The 22,795-nt window shown below is 41.1% G+C and overlaps 1 protein-coding gene across 10 annotated transcripts in view; it reads right to left on the bottom strand.

Annotated features, from left to right (window-relative positions):
• Window positions 1-22,795, bottom strand: part of CHD9 (chromodomain helicase DNA binding protein 9) — a 406,054-nt gene that overhangs the window by 9,598 nt on the left and 373,661 nt on the right. For all 10 annotated transcript variants that reach the window (XM_029608540.1, XM_029608542.1, XM_029608543.1 and 7 more), the window contains 3 exons: window positions 14,470-14,691; window positions 4,239-4,367; window positions 1,861-1,965 (listed from right to left, as the gene is read on the bottom strand). In XM_029608540.1, the coding sequence (XP_029464400.1) occupies window positions 1,861-1,965; window positions 4,239-4,367; window positions 14,470-14,691 (456 nt within the window). The remainder of the gene's footprint in view (window positions 1-1,860; window positions 1,966-4,238; window positions 4,368-14,469; window positions 14,692-22,795) is intronic.

Below are 22,795 nucleotides of genomic sequence, written 5' to 3'. Positions count from 1 at the left end.
TCATTGCGACATTTAAATCTGTGGTTGCTCAATTCTCCAAAAGTATCTGGTGAACTGCCTTTTTTTTTTTTTTTTTTAAAGAATATTAAAGATACCCGAGGATATGTTTCCAGTTATAAAAAAGGCTGTAACTATCTCAAAAGCAAACTTTTGCCACGGATTAATAACGAAGGAAATATTTCCAATTTGACTGAGTATCTGGAAAATTCAGTTACAGAAGTTACAGCTAGATCAACGCTCTTGGTTTCCTTTTTTTTTTTCACTGAGCAAGATGTAAGTTTGATCATGCACTATTACTTTAAAAGCATTCATGTTTCCTTTTTAGGTGGTACAGCGCGGGTCTATCCTGACCTGGCTGGGCCTACCCAGTTACGCCGGCAGGCTTTTCTACATTTGAAATCTGAAGTTGTAGCTCATGGAATGAGTTTTCTTTTGTGTTTCCCATGTAAATGCATAGTCGAACTACAAAATAACACCTGAACAGCAGAGTTACCCCTGATGCTAGGGTAACTGTACCAGCTATGAATATTGGGGGGGCCATAATTGAAATGGAAAATGGGGAAAAAGCTCATGCTGCAACTTCCTTTTGTGATATAAGCTTATTGGTCTCCTCCTTGGTTTATTATTGCCTTGGTTCCCCACAACCCCTGCAAGGTTCCCTCTATGATGGAGAGAGTAAAGATTGTGTAAATGTATAATTTATAATCTGAGTGAAAATAATTGTCTTTTGTACTCTGTATATTTCTTTAACGAAGTATCACTTTGTGTATAGTAAAAGTTCAATAAAGAAAGAATTAAAAAAAGAAAAATTCTCAAAAACCAAGTTGAAGCCACACATGACCAGTGATTATAATACAGACGTAGTCCCGTGCAGACCGACTGATTCCATAAATGAGTGGATTACACCTCTTCATACGATGGACACATAGTCTGCTGATACTCTATAATTCTGCCTGTTGTTAACAAGGTGAATTCATATTATTTCAATATAACGTATATAATTATTCACCTGGGTTTGGTTTTTTTTTTAAAAGATTTATTTCTGGTTGCCAAAAGGCCTAATTAATATCTTTGAATTGGTGCAAAATGCTGCTGCGTGTGTCATCTTTGGTTTGCCATGGGGGTCCATATTGATTACTTATCGGAAAAAATGACGTTGGTTGGCAATAAATGAATTTGTTTTAAGGTTCTGACCATGGCACATAATTCAATGTTTTTGAAAGAGTAAAGTCTTATGGGAAGGTTAAATTGGTATGTCCCATTGCATACTGTGCGCTCATCAGGGCAAAATGTATTTGCTTTCCCCCATCTACTGCTTTTTTTCGCTTAAAATCAACTGTTCATAAAGCTTTTTCCCTGGCAGTTCCGGCGACACAAAATTAATTGCCCACAATCGTACATCAGGAAGGAAACTATTTGAAGTTCAGAAAATAAGTGAAGGCATTTCTGTTTGCTAGAGTATACACAGAATCTATGTCTATTTACAGTGGGTTCTGCAATATATTTTTGTGTCATTTTAGTGTGTATATTTATATGTAAATACTTGTATTGCTTTTGATATTTTGAGTAAAATGCATTGTGAATGTGAACAATGTAATCCGCCTTGAATGTATGGAATTGGCCGAATATAAACTGGAATAAATAAAAGAAATAATCAGAACAGTGCCGCTGCAGGGGCTGAGAGTGCATGTTTGCTGCTGGTTCACAGGCCAGGCACTGACATTCACAACCAGTGCCTAAGAAGTCCTGCAGAGTCCCTCGTGACCCCATCTGGTGGGTCAGCCCACAGTTTGGGAAGCCCCTGTTTTAAGGTGCATTAACCCTCCCCATGTGTAAAATAAAAGTGCATTAAATACTCACAGATTGCTTCACCACCTCTCCCCATTCAGGAGCTACCCCATACTCAGGATTTTCTTTCAGGAATCTGCACAGGTCCTTCAAAGGGGGAGCAAAGGCACCACCGACCTGAAACATGGCAAAACCCCCCCCCCCAAAACCTTTAAAAATTTGAATTAAAATGCCTAATACCAAGAACAAGCTATTTCTAGAAGGTCATGCAAGGCAAAATATTGGACAAAAATGCCACATCACATCAAAGAAAACAGTCCTATAGGCACTTTTAACACTGCTTGTACCGGATGTAATTCTGAGTTACTAATCTCTTTCACAATGTAATATATTATAAGGCAGGCATTTAATTTGGTTATTTCTAACAGTAATTTTGAATCCAGCCAATGTATTTTTCAGGTGTTAGATCCTCTAAGCTACACAGGCCTCACACACACTAATGGCCTGATTCGCTAAGCCTGGAAGAAAAGCCCCCATGAACCAGGCCCAAAGTGATCATTCAAGACCTGAAGTCATCATCTTAAGTGAGAACTAGTAAGCAATCGAGGTACCGTAACATTACAAGGCAGGGATTTTATTTACTCTTACATCTTAAAAAAAGTAAATAGTAAAGAAAATTATATGGAACAGTACATTCACCAAAGGGTCAAATAACTTTTTATTTTTAACTGTTTACTGAACTAAAAGCACAGTAACAATTGCATAAACCAACATCCTGGAGTACATGATTGAGTCTTGGAATATACATCATTAGACATCACAGTCTACATCAAAAAAATTCATTTACCCCTCCCCCTCCCCCCCTGGTCGTCTCTTCCCCTCAAATAACTTTTTATGATAAAGCTTCTCTGCATATGGAAGCTCAGTCCTGGGAGCTGCAATTCATTGCAATGTTCCGTCACATCAAGCTTATACTAACGGAAGACAGGCCCTTCTGGTACCCAAAAAGGACGGCAAAATCTACAGAACAGGAGTTAACTGCTTCAGGCACTCAACCTCAAAGATTTAAAGGAAAATAACTTAAACACAATTATTACAACCTCCCATCCATGCACACCACCAGGAGCAGTATATGGCAATTCTTTATAGGTGTCGACTTATGGGCATCTAAAGCATTTAACACTTTTGTTCTAATAATTTCTTTTTAGATACTTGTTATGAGACTGCGTTTAAGACATTTAGTAAATCAGGCTTCCCAAACTATGTGTTGGGACCCCAAAGAGTGTCCCCAGGTCATTCACCTGGGAGGTCACAGGTATCTCAAATGGCAGCACTCTTCAGGCGCCAGCAGCAACTTTAATAGCAGACATCACTGTGGGCCTTGTGAGCCAGCATGCACTCTGACGCCCTGCAGTGGCACTGCTCTTGCATAAGTTTCTGTGCTAACAGGAAGCCATGTATGAGGAGGGATCAAGGCCACTGCAGGGCCCATAAAGCTTGCACCAGCCCACATGACCCATACTGACTTTATTAGTAAAGCTGCTGCTTGCAGATCTGTCGGGACGAGTCAAAGGCGGAGGGGGAGGGCTGAGTGAGCATGGGTCGGTGGAGGTTACCACTGCTCCTCTCTCTCTCTTCACCTACCACTGAACTTATCCAAGAAAATAATGATGCCCTGGTCATCATCATCCACACTTGGCCCAGGATGAAAAGGAAAATGTTACCACTGATCCTGGCCATGGGGGTCTCTATTTGAAGGGCGGTATGAGATCCAGGAGGGGTTTCAGGGTTGGATACGGTGGAGAGGAATTGGCTGTGAAAATCAACTGAGGGTTGTAAGAGGAGATAAGATGAGAGGGGATCAGCGGGGTGGGGGAATGTGAAAGAAGTGTTGCAGGGGAAGAGATAAGGGAATGGGTAAGGGAATAAGGGATAGGTGAGCGTGAGGAGACGACAGAGGATCGGTTGGGGTAAGGCGTGTTGTTGAAAGAGGATCAGCTTAGGGGATGCGAATAAGGCTGGAGAAAGTGAGAGCGAAGGAATGGGCTGGGAATGCGTGAGGAACAAGGGATGAGGAAGATGGTTCGCCGGAGGGGAGGTGGCTCAGAGGAGGCCCTCTGGAGTGAGGATAGGGTGAGGTATGCTTGTTGGGGAGGGGGCAGTGCTCCTGCTAATTTGTTTTAGTCATCGTCCTCCTGCGTCATGTGAATTTTTAAGTGCTAAAACGGGATCACATTACCTAAAAGTTTGGAAAGCCTTGTAGTAAAATGATTTGCTAAGAGATTTTCCAAAAGCTGTGAGGATAAATTCCAAGGAAAAAAATAATTCTGCGGCATGGATACCACAGGCCTGACAGTTAAACTGCTTATACGTAGTGTGTGTGACAATTCTGTTACGTTCTGCAGCTTAAAGATATTCATGAAATCTGCTGATTATAACATTTATATTACCTTTCTGGCATTTCTTCGATTTATCAGCTGAACTCGCTCTTCTCCAGTAAGACTATTGACATTCAATTTATTAGGGTTTCTGCAACGATGTCTCTTCTGTTTGGGCCTCCCATCATGAAGCTGCATTCTCTAGTGTTGGGTAGGGAAGAGAGAGAGAGCAAGAATTAGGAAATACAATTTCATGAATATTTTCAGTAGAGAAATACAATACATGTTCTGAATTTTATATAAAATGCTTCACACTATGAAGAAAGGTATCATGAAATGTGAACCTTTTTTTTTTTTACCTTTATTGAACAAACACTCCAGATATTATATGTAACTTGACCAATGTGAGGAACTTCAGTCTTTCAACCCCAAAACTTTGATTATTTTAATGTTTTCAATCTTTTATTCTGCTCTTGATTTTACAGACTTTCTTTGTATACTATCCATTCTACAAAAATAATATATGAAAAACAAACAAACTGGCTAAGTATATCTATAAAACTACATTCCCCAAACAGAAACCTCCGCTCAGCCAACAAAGGTCTATTAAAGATTCTACCTACTCGCTCCAAACAACTTACCTCAACTCGGAAGAGAACCACATCCCTAGGAAGCCCCAAGCTCTGGAGCACCCTCCCAACCGAACTTAGAACACAGCGTAATTTAAAAACTTTCAAAAAAGAACTCAAAACCTGGATGTTCACCAAAGCCTACCAAAACACCCAATGACTTTCAATGGCCCTATGCAAACCGTGTGGAACCAATGCAAGCACATAATACATACACATAAATGAAACCACAGTTTGAAATACGATCTAAGTTTATAAAACCTGCAATACTTATGTTGACAATCACATCAATCTTTGGAAACTCTGTTAAACATCGAAACTTTTGTAAAACGTTGTGATGGTGAAACCGAACGATGGTATATAAAACTCGACAAATAAATAAATAAATATTTGATTTCTATCAGCCTTGCATGAATTTGCATTGCCTTTGATACATTTGTTTCATTTTCCCTTTTTGTTTTATGGATCTCTGCATATGAATGTGACTAAGGAATTTTTTAGGGCAATCAGGAGTAGAGGGAATGTCTGGCTCAGGGTGTAATAAATCATGGCTACCTTTAGAGAGTGCTAGAGATCAGAACTCAAGTTGAGCCCTGAAATTTTACAGCCTATTATACTGCTCATTTTCCTTTCAGCAGTTCTTAATTGTAGCGGATGCGGCCTCTTTTGCAGACTGGGGTCCTGAGATATATAGCTCATGAAAAGTTCAATAGAGATTTAGGGTTTTATTCCATAGGAATAGAATGGGGAAAAAAAAAAAGTCCCTTTGTGATTTAAGCAACCAGCTGTCAAAAACAAGGAGCTGTGATGTAGCAACAGTCACGAGATCACAGTTTGCAAAACAAGGAGCTGTGATGTAGCAACAGTCACGAGATAGCAGTTTGCAAGTGCATAGTCATCCATTAAAAAGCACTGGACAACTGCATAAGATTAGGATCTGACAGCCGATGCTTAATTTTACGGGTGTTGGTTGCCGAACCGCTGACAGCCACGTGTTTGGAAAACAGAAGCCGGCAAAACTGAGCATCCGTTTTCCAACCCGCGGGCAGATTTTTTTTTTTTTTTAAAGAAGTTTTTTTTTTCTAATTTTTGGGATCTCCGACTTAATATTGTTATGATATTAAGTTGGAGGGTGTACAGAAAAGCAGTTGTTTCTGCTTTTCTGTACACTTGCCTGGTGCCGTGTACATTTTACTTTCAGTATTCTGGGCGAATAACTAATAGGCTCATCAACACGCATTTGCATGTGATGAGCACTATTAGTTTCGGGGGGGTTGGCCGCGCGTTTTCCATGTGCTATTACCCCTTACAGTATAAGGGGTAATAATAGCGCATCAAAAACGCGTGGCCAAATGGGGCAAAACGGTGTCCTCGGCCGAGCGCACCGTTCTGTATCGGCCTGTATGGTGGGTAAAAGGTGCGCAGTTTAACCCATATTGTGGGAGAAGGCAATAATAATACAAAGGCATTTTTATGTAGGTAAACCCAGGCTTATCTACACGAAAAGCTTTTGATTACTGCCCACCTTGTTTATTTTATGTTGGGTATAATATATATTTTCGTTTTCTGTTTTTTGGTACATTTTCTTTGTGAGCTTTACTGGTGCTCAATCTATTTGGAGATGTGATATTTTCTTTAGCCATTTCTGTATTTAAAAAATCTTAAGATGTCATTATTGTAATGAATATTTGTGTAATTTTTTTAATTAATTCAAATCTTTCCTTTTCAGTTGAGTATGTTTAAATATTGCTTACTGTGGATTTGCATTTGTTAATATAAAATCCTTTTCTGTTTTTTGGATTGCTTTATGGGTATTCATTTGTTAATTTATGTAAGAGTTGTGCTCACTGTTCTGCTCTGCATTGTGAGATATACAGTAATTTTCTATAAGAGTTGTGCCCCACTTCAGTGAGTAGACTTTTTAACTGCTTTACTTTAGATCTGCTTTTGTAAGATATACCTAGGTGGTATGATGTGTAGCCCATGTAAAGTATTACTACATTGATCAAATAATTTAGGAATTTTTCCTTGAATAATTGCATAAACCAATTGCACGTCTTTGTATGTTTTGTACACCTTGAACAGTTTTGCTTGTACAGTAATTTTTCCTGGAGACAATCAAGTTATAATATCCCAACAAAGACCATATTTCAGCAAACTATTTTGACTAATTCAGTTGAAGAAGATATTCTGGAGTATATGTTTGTTAAAGATTTTTATTCTTCACTGGGCTGTTTTTTTCTCCTATGGTTTCTAAGAAGAACATTTTTTGCACAATTTATCAGTTGTAATCTATTTTCTAAGTATGTTATTTTTATGGGGTTTTATTGTAATTAAATTATGATCTTATATAAGGTTGTTTGGCATGGTTTTTAGTTTCAAGAATTGTGATTCTGTATCTATCACTGATTTCACAGATATTTGAGATTACATATTTATAAATTTGCCTGTTCTGTTTAACTATTATCTGGAATATGAAATACTGGAAGGCAATAGTTCAGTTTGTCCCCAGTCAGGCAAACTTATCTGGGCCTATTAACGGTTATTTTACCAATTAAGAAAAATACAACCTAAATTTTATAAAGTTATGGCAAGACCAAAACTCTTCTATGCTTAACAGAATTTAGGCAATAGAAATTACATTTTTAAGACCGATTAAAGGATGTAGTAGACAACACAGGATTAAGAAGGAATATATAAGAACTAAATATTTATTCAAGTATCTTAAAGAGTGATGGAAACAATATGCAGAAAGAATGAGTTTAAAAGGAGTTTGGTCAAGTTTCTAGAGGAAAAGTCCTTAAACTATTATTAGATGGATGGACTTGGGAATGCCACTGGGAATAAGCAACAAGGAATGGATTTATTCATCTCTCTAAGGTGGTAAGGAACTCTTTCATTCATCTGTGCAACCACCATGATAAACAAAATCTTGCTGCCATAATTCATACGTTAACAGCAACCAAAGTAGCTATTGCAACTCTCTATATAATGACATCCCACAATTCAGAGTGACGTGCCTCCAGCTGCTTACTCCTAGGGGAATTCTGCGCTACTGCGGAATGCAGAATTTGCGCAGAATTCCCCCCTGCGCAGAATTGCTAAATTCTGCGCAGAAAATAGCAGAGGAGACCCCGGCATGCCACGAACGGAGCGCGTCCCACAGCACACGCGCCGTTCGTGGCAAAGATGAAGACCCGGCACGCTGTTCGCAGCAAAAAGGGAAGACCCTGTGTGCCGTGCTCCGTTCGCGGCGAAGATGAAGGCCCAGCGCAACGTTCGCGGCACACGGGGGGGCCTTCCCTTTTCGCTACAAATGGTGCGCCAGGCCATCTTTGCTGCGAATACAGCGCGTCCCACGGCATGCCGGTGAGAGAAAAATGTGTGTTGGGGAGGGGAGGGTGTGAGAGAGAGCAGGAGGGTGTGAGAGACAGCAGGAGGGGGATTGCCTGTGAGAGAGAATGTATGTGTGAGAGAGGGGAGGGTGACAGAGAGCATGGTTGGTAAGAGGAGGGGTGGGGAATGTGAGAGAGAGCAGGAGGGTGAGAGAGAGCCTGGGAGGTAAGAGAGGGTGTGGGGGGGGGGGGGATGCTTAAGTGTGGGTTTCAGAGAGAGGGAGCCTCTATGAGGGGGAAGGGGATGCCGGTGAGAGAGAATGTGTGAGAGAGAGGAGAGAGATGTGGGGGAGGGTGAGAGACAGCTTGGTTGGTAAGAGGGGGAGTGGGGGGGGGATGCTTGAGTGTGCGTTTCAGAGAGGGAGCCTATATGAGGGGAAGGTGACAGAGTAGGAGAGTGAGAGAGAGCATGGGAGGTGAGAGGGAGCCTATATGAGGAGATTGTGAAGGAGTGTGTATGTGTGTAAGAGATTGGGAGCTCATGTGTATGAAAAAGGGATTGTGTGTATGTGAGGGTGCCAGCCTGTGTGAAGGGATTGTGTGTGTGTGTGAGACAGAGCCTGTGTGAAGGGCTGCGTGAGAGACAAACATAGGTAGCCTGTGTGAGGGGGTGTGTGTGAGAAAGAAAGGGAGCTTGTGTGGGTGTGTATGCAAGAGAGAGGGCCCTGTATGAGGGGATGTGTGTGTGCGAGAGAGTGAGGGAGCCTGTATGAGGGTGTGTGTATGTGGAAGGGACACTCTTACAGTGAATTTCTAGGGAAATTCTGCTCAAAATATTTAAAATTCTGCAACTTTAAGTAATAACTTTTTTCTGTAATAATTTAAAATGTAATTACATAAAGACTGTCATGTAAATTGTGTTATTTTGACCAATATAAAGTTTGCACAATTTTGCAGAATTCCCCCAGGAGTACTCCAGCTCCTACAGAATACAGCCACTAGAATTTTAATAGGGGCTAAGACAGCTGACCACATAAAACCAATACAACACAAGTTTTACTGGCTTGCAGTAGAAAGCAGAACAAAATTCAAAATCTTTTGCTTCATCTTCAAGTGCATGAATAAACAGGTCCCCAATTCTCTCTCCCATCTTCTTTTCTCCCACACTCCAACTAGAATTCTTCTATCCTCACAAACGGCTCTCTCCTTTCCTCTGGTTTCTGCCAGATTGTCCTGTGCAAGGCTTTGTGATTTCAGCTGTTAGGCATCGAAAATTTGGAATGGGGAGCCACTCCTTTTGTGCCTTTAGTTGAGCTACCTCACTTTCAGAAAAATGCCTAAGGCATGGCTTTTCAGCCCTGACTTCCCTTAGATTCCCCAACAGAAATCAAGGCTTTCTGACTTGCCCAACTGAGCCTTCGAATAAAGACTATAAAAGTATACATATGTTATGCTCATCTCTGTTCTAACTGTATATTTGATTCAACTATGACTGCAAAAGGAAAACTGATTCTTACCTGCTAATTTTCGTTCCTGTAGTTCCACAGATCAGTCCAGACTGCTGGGTTTTACCTCCCTTCCAGCAGATGGAGACAGAGAAAAACTTGAAGAGCACCCCACCCTCTCTTAACCTGGTATGCCACCTGCTTCTCTTCGGTATTAACACTGTCAAAGCAGAACAAAACAACTAGTGTAGATCAAGCAAAGGACAAGAAGAAAATCAACCAAGAAAACTCGAACTTGTGAAAACCAAGCACAGGATAAGAAACAACCTGTAATCTTCTTCAGAGTTTGAAATAATCAGAGCGGACTCAAGAAATTGAGCGAGGAACCTCCTTCTATAGGAGGGTGTCTGGACTGATCCATGGTACTGCAGGAACAAAAGCAGGTAAGAACTAATTTTCCTATCCCTGTACGTACCCGGATCAGTCCAAACTGCTGGGATGTACCAAAGCTTCCCTATCTTGGCCAAGGTATGTAGAGGCTTCCAGGTTGCTGCCCTGCAAATTTCTTGTGGCGAGACAAACTGTGACTCAGCCCAGGAAGCAGTCTGAGATCGAATCGAATGCGCTTTCAAACCATCAGGCACAGGCTTACTGCAGCAAATGTAAGTGGAAGCAATGGCACATCTGTCTCGACATAAGTGGAAGGCCAAGATAACCTTTGGCAAAAAAGATGGAAATGTTCTGAAAGACTCCAGCTTCAGAAATTCGCAAAAAGGGTTCTCTGAGAGAAAGGGCTTGGTGCTCATATACCCTCCTAGCTGAGCAGATCGCCACAAAAAATATTGCTTTCAAAGTGAGATCTTTCAATGTGGCCTTCTTAAGAGGTTCAAAAGGGCCTTCACACAAGACCCTGAGGACTAAACTAAGGCTCTAGGATGGATATACCAGACGGATGGGGGAATTTAAATCTCCCCCCCCCCCCCCGGAGGAAACACCACATACGGATGTGTCACTAGTGCCGCATTATGAACCTTGCCTCTAAGGCAACCCAAGGCCGACACCTGTACCCAGAGGAATTAAATGACAACCCTTTGCTTAAGCCTTTCTGTAAGAACGCCAGAATCTGCACCACCGAATACTGACAAGAGAGAGGACCCCCCCCTGCTCGCGACACCACGACTCGAAGACCTTCCACACCCTGGCCTAAGTCAAAGAGGGAGAAGTCTTCCAAGCCTGAAGTAGAGTGATAATCACATCCTCCAGATAACCCTTCTTCCTCAATTGCCAACTTTCAAAAGCCAGGCCGCTAGACAAAAGTGATCCACCTGGTCAAAAAATATAGGCCCCTGATGAAGCAGATTTGGAAGATGACCTAGCCTCAGGGGACTGTCCACTGCTAGATTGATTAGGTCCGTGAACTAGGGCCACCAGGGCCATCAAGATCAGCACCCTGGGATGAACTTCTAACTACCATAGAATCCTGCTATCAAAGGCCATGGAGGGAACGCATAAAGTAGCACGTCTGTCAGTCACGGGAGAATCAGTCCGTCGACCCTTTCTGCTCAGTGTTCTCTTCTGCGAATGAAGAAACGTGGAGCCTTGGCATTCCTTTGAGTCGCCATCAGGTCCAGATTGGGGGGGGGGGGGTGTACCGAGGGAGGGTCAGAGAGACCAACGAGGTCCGAGGCGTCCTGAGCAGGGCACACGTCACCAGGAAGTGAGGAGCCCTGCAACTTCTTGACCCTGAGGGACCCCTGGGGCTCTAGGCACTTGGGGACTCCTTCTTGGGAGGCCCCTCTATCCACCCATGCAGTGATCCACCTCCCTGCTGCGACAGACTAGCCAGATAAGCTTTGTGCATCAAAAGCACAAAGTCCAGAGAAAAAGCAGCTGGGCCTCCCACATCCCCCTCCAGGGGATTGGGATTGACGTCAGAGATATCAGGCAAGTCCTGAGGACCCTCAGGACTGTAATGAGCAGTAGACAGGTCCGGCGGGAGATGCCCCTCCCCCTGCCGTCTTAGCCTGCATGTCAGAAAATGTTTTCAAGATGGCCGCCATTCCCGTGCTCATCGTGAATGGGTCGGCCTGCTCCTCCTGAATGCTGGGTCATTTACCCGCACCGTGGGACCTCAAGACTGACTTCAGCGCCTCTCCCGAAAAATCCTCCCCACCGGGGAGGCAACACACATACAGGCCAGCATGGGAGAGCCGGGAAGCAGACTCCCCGCATGCCAAGCAACATCCGGACGCAGCATGGCTGAAGCGAGAGGCTCGGGGAAGGTGCCGATGTGACTGGAAAATCAAAGGAGCCCCTCAGGGCGCTGAAGGGAATGTCGTGGCTGCCAACACAGCCCTGGATCATGTTTGCGGAGAATCACTGCATGGACAAAAAGGAATAGAGCCTGACCTTTGTTGTATTCCCTTTGTTTTTGTTTCTTTTCTGCTCTGACAGCTACGAGAGCAAAGAAGGCTTACAGGCTGCTCCTGATCTGGGCTGAGAGAAGGGGGAGGGACCGGGCCACCGTTAATCACCCCTGGTGCCTCACCAGAAAGGGGAGCCCTGTGGGTAACCAACCCCTGCTCCACAAGACCTGCTACCAGGGAGGAGGGCGGTCCCACCTGATTTTCCTGCTTGATCTTTTCTTCTGTTAGATCAGATATCTATTATTATTATTTTTTTTTTTGGAACTGAAGATTTGGTTCAAGGCCGCAGGTTTTGTACCACCTCCATCTGCTGGAGACAGAGAAATACTGAAGAGATGCAGGTGGCACACCAGGTTAAGAGGGGGTGCTCTTCAAGTTTTTCTCTGTTTCCATCTGCTGGAATGGAGGCAAAACCCAGCAGTCTGGACTGATCTGGATAAGACCCAAAAAGCAAATCGGAAGCCGATCCAGTTGGCTGTGATACAGTAAAGACAATGAGAATCCGACGATCAGAAGAAGCCCTTTATTTCAATGCCCGACTCTGGCCGAGTTTCGCTCATAGAGCTGCCTCAGGGGCAATTCAATTAGCAGGACTTAAAATATGCCTGCAGGGCTGCTGTCACACTGTCACAATGTCACAATATCATTAGTGTCTGCAGAGCACTCTGACATTCCTTCTGCTAGTGTCATTGTTGTTTGTAATACTCCTTGAGGCCTCTTTAGGAACAAGACATAATATCAAATGCCTATAAATAAATAAATAAAATGCTCAGTGGGATCTGCCAAGTACGTCCCAGTGACTCGGATTAGCCACTGTCTAAGACAGCATGCTGGGCACGACAGACCTTTGGTTCGACCCAACATGGCACATCTTATGTTCTTATAAAATCCCCCTACCCCCAAATCTCTTCAATACCATCTACAGGAAAAAGACTTCTAGGCAGACCTAGGAAAAGTTGGTGTGATGATGTACAATGAAGCCAGAAAAGGCAGTTGTCTAATTGTATCATCAACTCTCTGCCATCTACTATCTAACCTCAAGCTAACACACTTCCTTTACGCGGATGACATTCAGATCCTCATCCCGATAATGGAATCCCTCCACAAAACGTGGTCTTACTGGAACAGCTGCCTTTCGGAAATCAAAAACATGCTAACAAGCCTCAACCTCGTGCTAAATACTAGCAAAACTGAAATCCTCATAATAGCTCCAGACAAGTGCTCTCTATTCAACCCAACTAGTTCCACCCAACTCTCCTTCACATCAATCGACCACACACCACAAGTAAGAGATCTTGGTGTACTTCTGGACAACCAACTCAACTTCACCAAGTTCATAAACAATACTACCAAAGACTGCTTCTTCAAATTGCAAGTCTTAAAAAAATTAAAACCTCTTCTACACTTCCAAGACTTCCGCTTGGTACTACAATCTATCATCCTCCCTAAACTGGACTATTGCAACTCACTCCTCCTGGGCCTGCCAGCCAACACCATCAAACCACTTCAGATGGTCCAGAACGCGACAGCCAGAATTCTCACTAACACCAAAAAATGGGATCACATCACCCCTATCCTCCAAAATCTTCACTGGCTGCCCATAAAATTTAGGATACAATTTAAATCCCTCATGATGATTCACAAGGCTCTTCACAACATCTCCCCCCTCAACCTATCCTTCCAACTACAGCAACACGTCTCCAATAGACCGATCAGAAGTGCATACCAGAACATGCTTCACACCCAGCCAACAAAAACCTCATTGAGGAAACGAGCTCTGTCCACTGCAGGTCCCCATCTTTGGAACCTGCTCCCACCGGACCTCCGCCAAGAACCATGCCTTCCGACATTCAAAAAGAAGCTAAAGACTTGGCTATTCACTCAAGCTTTCCCTGAGAGCTAAAATCTGGTGAAGCGACAGACGATATACCTACCTCTGTACATATGTTCCTGATTTATGGTTCCTGATTTATGGTTCACAGTTACATTTAATTGAGTTTATGAAAGTTCTCTTTTAATAGTTTTCCTGTATACTTGTGTTAATGTATTCTGCCTTGAGGCGACTGTTTTAATGTATTTCCGCCCTGGAGGCGACTGTTCAGTTCCTTGTAAACCGGTGCGATATGTATTCTTTACAGGAACATCGGTATATAAAAATTAAAAATAAATAAATAAATAAATAAATCTTATGGGTGTAATCAGGAAGTAAAAACCATGTTTATGAACACTTTTTTTTTTTGTTTTTCATTTTTGACCCCATAAAAATTACCTCACCCATACAGGATCAAAAAATGTTTCAATAGCCAGGCCCTCATACTTTCCTTCCTTCCTTCCTCCCCCCCCCTCCCTTCTGAAATTTTGCAGACGTTATCTTGCCCCCAGACAGAGAGATGGACTGAACTATAAGGCTTTCAGCTCAGGATGCAAAATGCCAATAAAATGCACATAGATACAGTAAAGATACTCACAGGGATAAATGCACCCAAGTCTTCTACATAACCCGGGTGCTCTTTAAGCCACTTCTCTAAATCCTTCCTTTTAGGAGCATCATCCCCTGCAAGCCGTGTTCCATCTTTCAGGTTAATAACAGGAACTGGATTCTCTGCGTCAAGTGGCCTTTGGGACTGAGCACATGTTAGCATTGGATGTATCCCTGCAGCAGCTTGTGAAGTTGTAATGCCAGTACCAACCTAGAAAGAAACAATTTTAAATATTTGAACACGTTGTGCTTTTGAAAATCAGATGCGACCACAATAAGTTTCATCAACACTATCGTGCTGAGAAAGAAAAAAAAAAGGAAATCAAATTTAAGACACAAACGATTTTGCATATTATCTTTTTGTAAAACAATATAACCTTACACAACAGCATTCACAATATCATTCAAGTTGACACTCGTGATTTTTCCTTCCAAACATGTGCATAAAATACAAAAGAAGAAAGAGCTCCAAAACCAGTCTCTTTTCTTTAAAATCTATAGGACTTGCCATTTTGTTTCCTAACATCTAGAGAATATTTCCACATTTTGATTTAAAATTGTAAAATTCAACTAGCCCCAGCATTTAATTGAACAAACTCATGTTAAGATATGATCAATTAATCCCTTTACTGTAAAACCAAGATAAATTCCCAACAGACTTAAAAAAAAATTGATCTTTACAAGCTATGTGAGCTACTTTTAGGATAAATAATTATTTTTTATAAATAAATCTATTTAAAAGTCCAGATAGTGGGCTGTATTTTCCACATTAAAACAAGAAGTTGTAACTGTATACATAGATGCAGCTAAATCTGCAAAAAAGGAGAAAAAGTAATGTACCTAAGGAATGCTGTGATTTACTACTGTACAACTAGCTTTTTTTTCATATGTATATGGACTCATATATCCTCTAGTGCTGCTTGTTTATAGGTCAATAAAATCACAAATCTTGCAGTATTTTCAGTCCTGTGGAAGCAAAAACTCATAATAAAAACTTTCAAGTCCATTTGAAGTAAAAAGCCTGTGTGGGAGTCAACCGGATTATTAGATGATCAAAGTATAAAGTGGGGACAAGGCTATAGTGGAGATATTGAATGAATTCTTTACTGAGGAAGATGTAATATTTAAAGGTGATGATTCAGAGGAACAAATAAATCTCAGTGATCCTGGATGATGTTCTAAGGCAAACTGACACATTAAAATGAAATCACCTGGACCAGACAGTGTACATCCCAGACTACTGAAAGAACTGAGAAATGAAATTACAGGTTACCAACAGTAGGTCTGCAAACTAGCATTAAAATCAGCTACAGTACCTGAAAATTGGAGGGTGGCCAATGTAATGCTGGTTTTTAAAAAAAGGTTCTGGGGTGATCCAGGAAACTACAGACCGATGAGCCTGACATCACTGCTGGGAAAAATGGTTGAAAATATTCTAAAGAAAAAATTACTGAACATATAGACAGACAGTTTAATTGGAAAAAGTCAACATGGATTCGGCCAAAGGAAGTCTAGCCTCACCAGTTTGCTACCTTTATTTATTCCGCCGATCTGGAAGGCGTGAATAAACATGTGGATAAAGGTGAACCAGTTTATATAGTGTAGCTGGTTTTCAGAAAGCATTTGACAAAGTACCTCAAGAAAAATTGAGATTAAGTCATGGGATAGGAGGAAATGTTCTCTTGTGGACTGAGAACTAGTTAAAAGATAGAAAACAGAGAATAGGACTAAAAGGTCAATTTTCTCAATAGAGAAAGGTGAATAGTGGAGTGCCCCAGGGATCTGTTTTAGGACCACTGTTTTTTAACATATTCACAAATGACCTAGATATGGGAATGATGAGTAGGGTAATAAAATTTGCTGATATAAAATTATTCAAAGTTTTAAAATAACAAGAGGATTGTGAGAAATTGCAAGAGGACTTTGCAAGACTGGGAGACGGGGCATCCAAATAGCAGATGATATTTAATGTGGACAAGTGCAAAGTGATGCATGTAGGGAAGAGCATCCCAAATTATAGCTACCCAATGCAAGGTTCTGCTTTGGGAGCACCACCCAGGAAAAGGATTTAGGTATTGTCAGATATGTTGAAATTCTATGCTCAGTATGCGGCGGTGGCCAAGAAAGCAAATAGAATGCTGGAGATTATTAGTAAAATAATGGAGAATAAAACAGAGAATATCGTAATGCCTCTGTATCGCTCCATGATGCGACCACACCTTGAGTACTGTGTGAAGTTCTGGTCACAGCTTAAGAAACACATAGCAGAATAATTAGAAAGAGTACAGCCTTCAAATGCTACATATGAAGATGCCCAGTCATCAACGCTTGTCATGCTTCAAACATGATCAATAAATTCAAAACTACAGCTTTGCATACCTACTCTACAGATGCTCCAGCCTGCTCTGCAAAAGGATATGGATATTGCGCTAACAGAATGTGCTCCTAAATTCTGGAAATTCTTTATGCATAGCATTCTATAATTCTGAAACAGTTCTTCATCCATCTTGAGGCAGCAGAATGAAGAAGGTAATCCCTTCTTACAAAATGAGCATAGCACAAATGATAATTCTGAGAAAGTCCTTTGTCCTATCCAAATAAATCTTAAATCATTTCCAAACATTCCGCAAAAGTTACAGATTCTCTTTAGCATTTTTGGGACAGGAAAAATATGGCAAAATAATCAGTTTTATATAAAAATTATAATTTACCTCAAACAAAACTTACAAGTTTTTTTTTTTTAAACATCCTGAAAAAATTCACAAAATGAAACTGATATAGCTAAAGCTTTTATCTCATTGACTCTTCTGGCAAAATAAACGGTGACCAAAATCAATATGATGAGAGTGAGAAAACAATGTTGATGGAAAGGTTACATTGAAACTATCAGGGCATTTACCATCACATTCAGACTCCATCTGGAATGGGATAAACAAAACTTGATAGGGAGAGTTTAGTAGTTTAATAAATATTTATTTACAATATTTTCTATACTGTCGTTAAGTTATATACCATCACAACGGTTTACAGAAAGGCACATATATAAATTTGATAATTGCATATGCTAATACTTATCTATAAGAAGTGCCATTAAAGTCCGGTAACTTAGCTTCATAATAAAGACTATTTGCTGAATGTTATAAATCTTGTCCTTTTCCTTCATGTATCAGTATTAATTACATGTATGGCTCTATTGGATTGTATATTTTATGTTAAAGGTGAAATAAAATAATAAAATCACATATTGAGCTATGTGCTGATGTTCTGCTGCCAGCTTTCATTATTCCACTATTCTCCGTTCTCTTTGTAAAAAGCTTGTTTAAATAGCCAGGTTTTTAAATTCTTTTTGAAAAATTTGAAATCTTTCTGTAGTCTAATTTCTAGTGGCATGGTGTTCCAGAGTACCGGTCCAGCTATTGTGGTGTATCGATGAAATGATAACTCCTTTACAGAGAACTCTCGCTTATGGGAGAAAATTCAATAATTTGTACTTTTAAGAGGACATTTTTCAATAGCCCACGATTTACAAGGTACACACATACCATGTAGTAAATTTTCAAAGAGAAACTACTTGTGTAGTTTCCTTTGAAACTTAAGTACATTATGTGCATACATCTGTAAGTGCTACTTCTGTAGACAGCTTATCAAAAGTAAAATGATACATGTAGTTTGAAAATCAAATCTGTGTGCACCATTTTCCTCCTCTGACCAAACAACCCTGGGAATGTCCCCTTTTAATTAAAAGTATGTATGTAGCGGATCCAATATTAGACAGGGACAGTATGGTTTTAGGCATCTCTCTGGGACAACATAAAGGCATTCCCTTTCTGACCACTAAGTTGGAATTATTAGATATCTGGTGAGTGCTACACCCGGGAGAACGTACTTATACACATATCTCCAGAGCTCATCTATGCCAAAGTAGACTAGATTATATACTGACCTCTGAAAATGTTTTTTCCAAAATTCAGAAGATTGACATTGGTAATTTTAGTATCTCAGACCACACACCTGTTATTCTCCAGTATGCATTTGCTAGGAAGGACGCAACTTATCTGGTGGGCTCTGAGGAATTTAAAAGCTATATGCATGATAAACGGGAAGCCTATAAATCGCTATAATTCCCAACATGCAGATACACCTGAGCTTTTCTGGGAAACGGCCAAAGAAGTGATGAGAGGTGAGAATATTTCATATGCCGTTTTTAAGAAGCGTCAGATGCATAAAGATCTGCTCTGCTTAACTAAACAAATGGATGGGGCAAGGCAGAAGTTGGCAAGGGAGTTAAACGAGGCTAAAAGATCGGCTTTTTTAGCTCTCCAAACTCAGGTGGCAATTCAGATTCGTCAAAAGACGATGCAAACTCTGATGTATCAGAAACACAGTTTCTTTTGTTTTGGGAATAAGATTGGATGGAGCCTAGCCAGGCTTATTAAAACAGCAGAGAGATCGCGTTTTATAAGATGTTTGAAGAATGAAAATGGCCAACTTGTTCACTCCAACAAGGAGATATGCGAGACACTCCGCCATTTTTACGCCATATGGTATGCCAAGGGAACCTCTGCTTCACTTACTTGGGAAGACTTCTGTGCGGAGGTCCGGCTTCCCCAAATCAGTGAAGAGTCTAAGTTACAGCTATCTCAGCCTATTATGGGGAAGGAAGCCTGCCAAGTTATTGGAGAGCTAAAATGCCATAAGGCTGCTGGACCAGACGGATTCACCTCTGAATTTTTTTAAATTTTAAAATTTCATGTGACTCAGCCACTGACGGATCTGTATAACGACATAATACAATCTAGTACAATTCCTTTCTCTGTGTGTGATGTCGTTATAGTGGTGCTCCCCAAAAAAGGTCGTGATCCTACCAGACCAGCTGCCTATCGGCCAATTTCCCTTCTAAATACCGATGTAAGCTAAGATTTTGGCAAATCTGCTATCTGTTTTACTCCCTCAAATTGTTTCCACAGATCAAGTGGTATTTGTTTGGGGACGCACAGCTGCTCGGAATGTTCATCAGTGCATGTTGGCGAGTATTGTTCATAGCCAAACAATGCGGATCAAGCCTATTCTCATTAGCTTCGATATTGAAAAGGCGTTTGATCAGCTGTCCTGGTCATTTCTTTTTGACGTTTTGGCGCATTACAGTTTTCTGGAATCTTTTCGGAACATGCTGCATATTTTATATCAGACTCCAAGAGCAGCAATTATGGCCAATACTGAGTCAAACCAAGGGTCCATCAAGCCCAGTATCCTGTTTCCAACAATGGTCAATCCAAGTCACAAGTACCTGGCAAGTACCCAAATATTAGATAGATCACAAGCTACTATTGCTTATTAATTACCGTCATAGCAGTTTATGGATTTATCCTCTAGGAACTTATCCAAACCTTTTTTAATCCCAGTTACACTAATTGCTGTAACCACATCCTCTGGCAATGAATTCCAGAGCTTAACTATGCACTGAGAGAAAAATAATTTTCGTCAATTTGTTTTAAATCAGCTACTTGCTAACTTCATGGAGTGCCCCTTGGTCCCTCTATTATCTGAGAGAGTAAGTAACCGATTTACATTAACTTGTTCAAGTCCTTTCATGATTTCGTAGACTTCTATCATATTCCCCTCAGTCATCTCTTCTCCAAACTAAACAGACATAACTCCTTTAGTCTGTCCTCATAGGGCAGCCATTCCATGCCCTTTATCATTGTGGTCACCCTTCTCTGCACTTTCTCTAGTGCATCTATATCATTTTTGATATAGATGAACAGTATTCAAGATGCGGTCTTGTCATGGAGCAATAGAGGCATGACATCCTCTATTTTATTTTCCATTCCCTTAGTAATAATTCCTAACATTCTGTTTGCTTTTTTGATCGCTACAGCACACTAGGCAACGATTTCAATGTATTATCCACTATGACGCCTAGATCTCTTTCCTGGGTCGTAACTCCGAAGATAGAACCTAACATTCTGTGACTACAGCAAGGGTTATTTTTCCATATATGCATCATTTTGCACTTGTCCATGTTAAATTTCATCTATCATTTGGAAGCCCAATCTTCCAGTCTTGCAAGTTCCTCCTGCAATTCATCACAATCCGCTTGAGATTTAACTACTCCGCATAATTTTGTGTCATCCACAAATTTGATCACCTCACTCATCATACCCCTTTCCAGATCATTTATAAATATAATAAAAAGCACCGGTCCAAGTACAGATCCCTGAGGCACTCCACTGTTTACCTTTTTCCACAGTGAAAACAGACTATTTAATCCTACTCTCTGTTTCCTGTCTTTTAACCAGTTTGCAATCCACAAAAGGATATCTCCTCCTATCCCATGACTTTCTGGTTCTCTTAGAAGCCTCTCATGAAGGCCTTTGTCAAATGCCTTCTGAAAATCCAAATACACCACATCTACCATTTCACCTTTGTCTATATGCTTATTCACCCCTTCATAAAAATGTAGATTTCTGAGGCAAGACTTCCCTTGGGTAAATCCATGCTGGCTGTGTCCCATTAAACCATGTCTATTCTAAATGTTCTGTGATTTTATTCTTTATAATAGTTTCCACAATTTTTCCCGGCAGTGAAGTCAGGCTCACCGGTCTATAGTTTCCCGGATCTCCCCTGGAACCCTTTTTAAATATCAGGTTACACTGGCCACCCTCCAGTCTTCAGGTACAATGGATGATTTTAATGATGTTACAAATTCTTACTAATAGGTCTGAAATTTCATTTTTGAGTTCTTTCAGAATCCTGGGGTATATACAATCTGGTCCAAGTGATTTACTATTCTTCAGTTGTCAATCTGGCCTACTACATCTTTCAGGTTCACCATAATTTGGTTCAGTTCATCTGAATCATCACCCTTAAAAACAGTCTCCGGAACAGGTAGCTCCCCACATCCTGTATCCTCTTCAGTAAACATGGAAGCGAAGAATTTTAGTCTTTCTGCAATGGCCTTATCTTCCCTAAGTGCCTCTTTAACCCTTTGATCATCTAACGGTCCAACCGACCCCTTCACAGGCTGCTTCAGATATATTTTTTTAAGTTTTTAAATATGAGCTTTTGCTTTTTTTGGAGATGGCGTCAGGAATTGATAGAAGCAATTTCGAGGGGATGTGATCCGATGGGTGAGAGGAAGGTTTCATTTTCCGTAGAATATCTTGGATATCGATGGAGGAAGTGAGTTCCAGTTCAGCTAAGCGGGTGTTGTTGACGGCAGTCTGAGGTGAGGTTGATGTATAAACGGTGTTAGAGGGAAGCTGGGTTAGAAGTTTGCTGATTTTGTTGTTGAAAAATATAGCTAGTTCTTCCGCTTTAGATTTAGCTTGGGTGAGAGCTATTTCTGGAGGGCTTGTTTGTGTGAGGTTAGAAACGTAGCTAAAGAGGGCTTTAGCATCGAAGACTAGGTGGTGGATCTTGGATGCGTAATAGTTCCTCTTGGATCTTAGTGTATTGGATTTGTATTGTTGAAGAGTTGATTTATAGGTAGATAGCGTGGTGGTGCTTGGGTTTTTGCGCCATTTAGCCTCGTTTTGTCTTAGCAGTAGTTTGAGATTTTTTAGCTCTGGGGTAAACCACGGTTGTCTTTTGGATGAATTGGGGTGCGGTTTTTTTTGTTGTTAAGAGGGCATAGCTTGTTGGCAATGGATTCCGTGATGTTGTTCCAAGAACGTAGAGCTGAATTAGGATTGGTGAGGTCTACTTGAGTGAGATGTGATGATAAGTGATTGCTAAGATCTTCCATGGAGCATGTTTTCCTGTAAGTGAAGCAGGGGGAGGGTATGCGAGGTGGACTGGTGTCTTTTATTGAGAATGAAGATGTTATGAGGGAGTGATCTGACCAAGGGACCTTCGTGTAAGTGGGGTGCTGAACAGGTTTGATTGCTGTATTGACGAAGATGAGGTCAAGCGTGTGGCCAGCTTTGTGTGTGGGTTTGTTGACTAGTTGAGTGAAACCTAGAGCGGAGTATGCTGTGAGTAAGGCTTCGCAGTTGGGTGATAGTTTAGAGTTGTCGACGTGGAGGTTAAAGTCTCCTAAGATTATGGCTGGAGCATCCAGATTGATGAGGGATGTGGTTAGTTCGACCAGAGGAGAGGCGTCCGTTTCCAGGACACCTGGAGGGGCGTAGACAAGTAGAATTTGTAGTTTGTCTGAAGAGAAGAAGCCAATTTCAAGTTTAGAGTTTGTATTGGTGGAGTGCTGAGTGAATCTGAGGTCCTTTTTTGTGGCTAGGAGGATACCTCCTCCTTTTTTTCTTCCCTGGCGTGGAATGGAGAAGAAGTTATATGTCTCTGTGGGTAGTTGGTTAATT

Source organism: Rhinatrema bivittatum, chromosome 7 (genome assembly GCF_901001135.1).
Source record: "Rhinatrema bivittatum chromosome 7, aRhiBiv1.1, whole genome shotgun sequence".
Classification (NCBI taxonomy): Eukaryota; Metazoa; Chordata; class Amphibia; order Gymnophiona; family Rhinatrematidae; genus Rhinatrema; species Rhinatrema bivittatum.
This window is presented reverse-complemented; position numbering and strand designations above follow the sequence as displayed.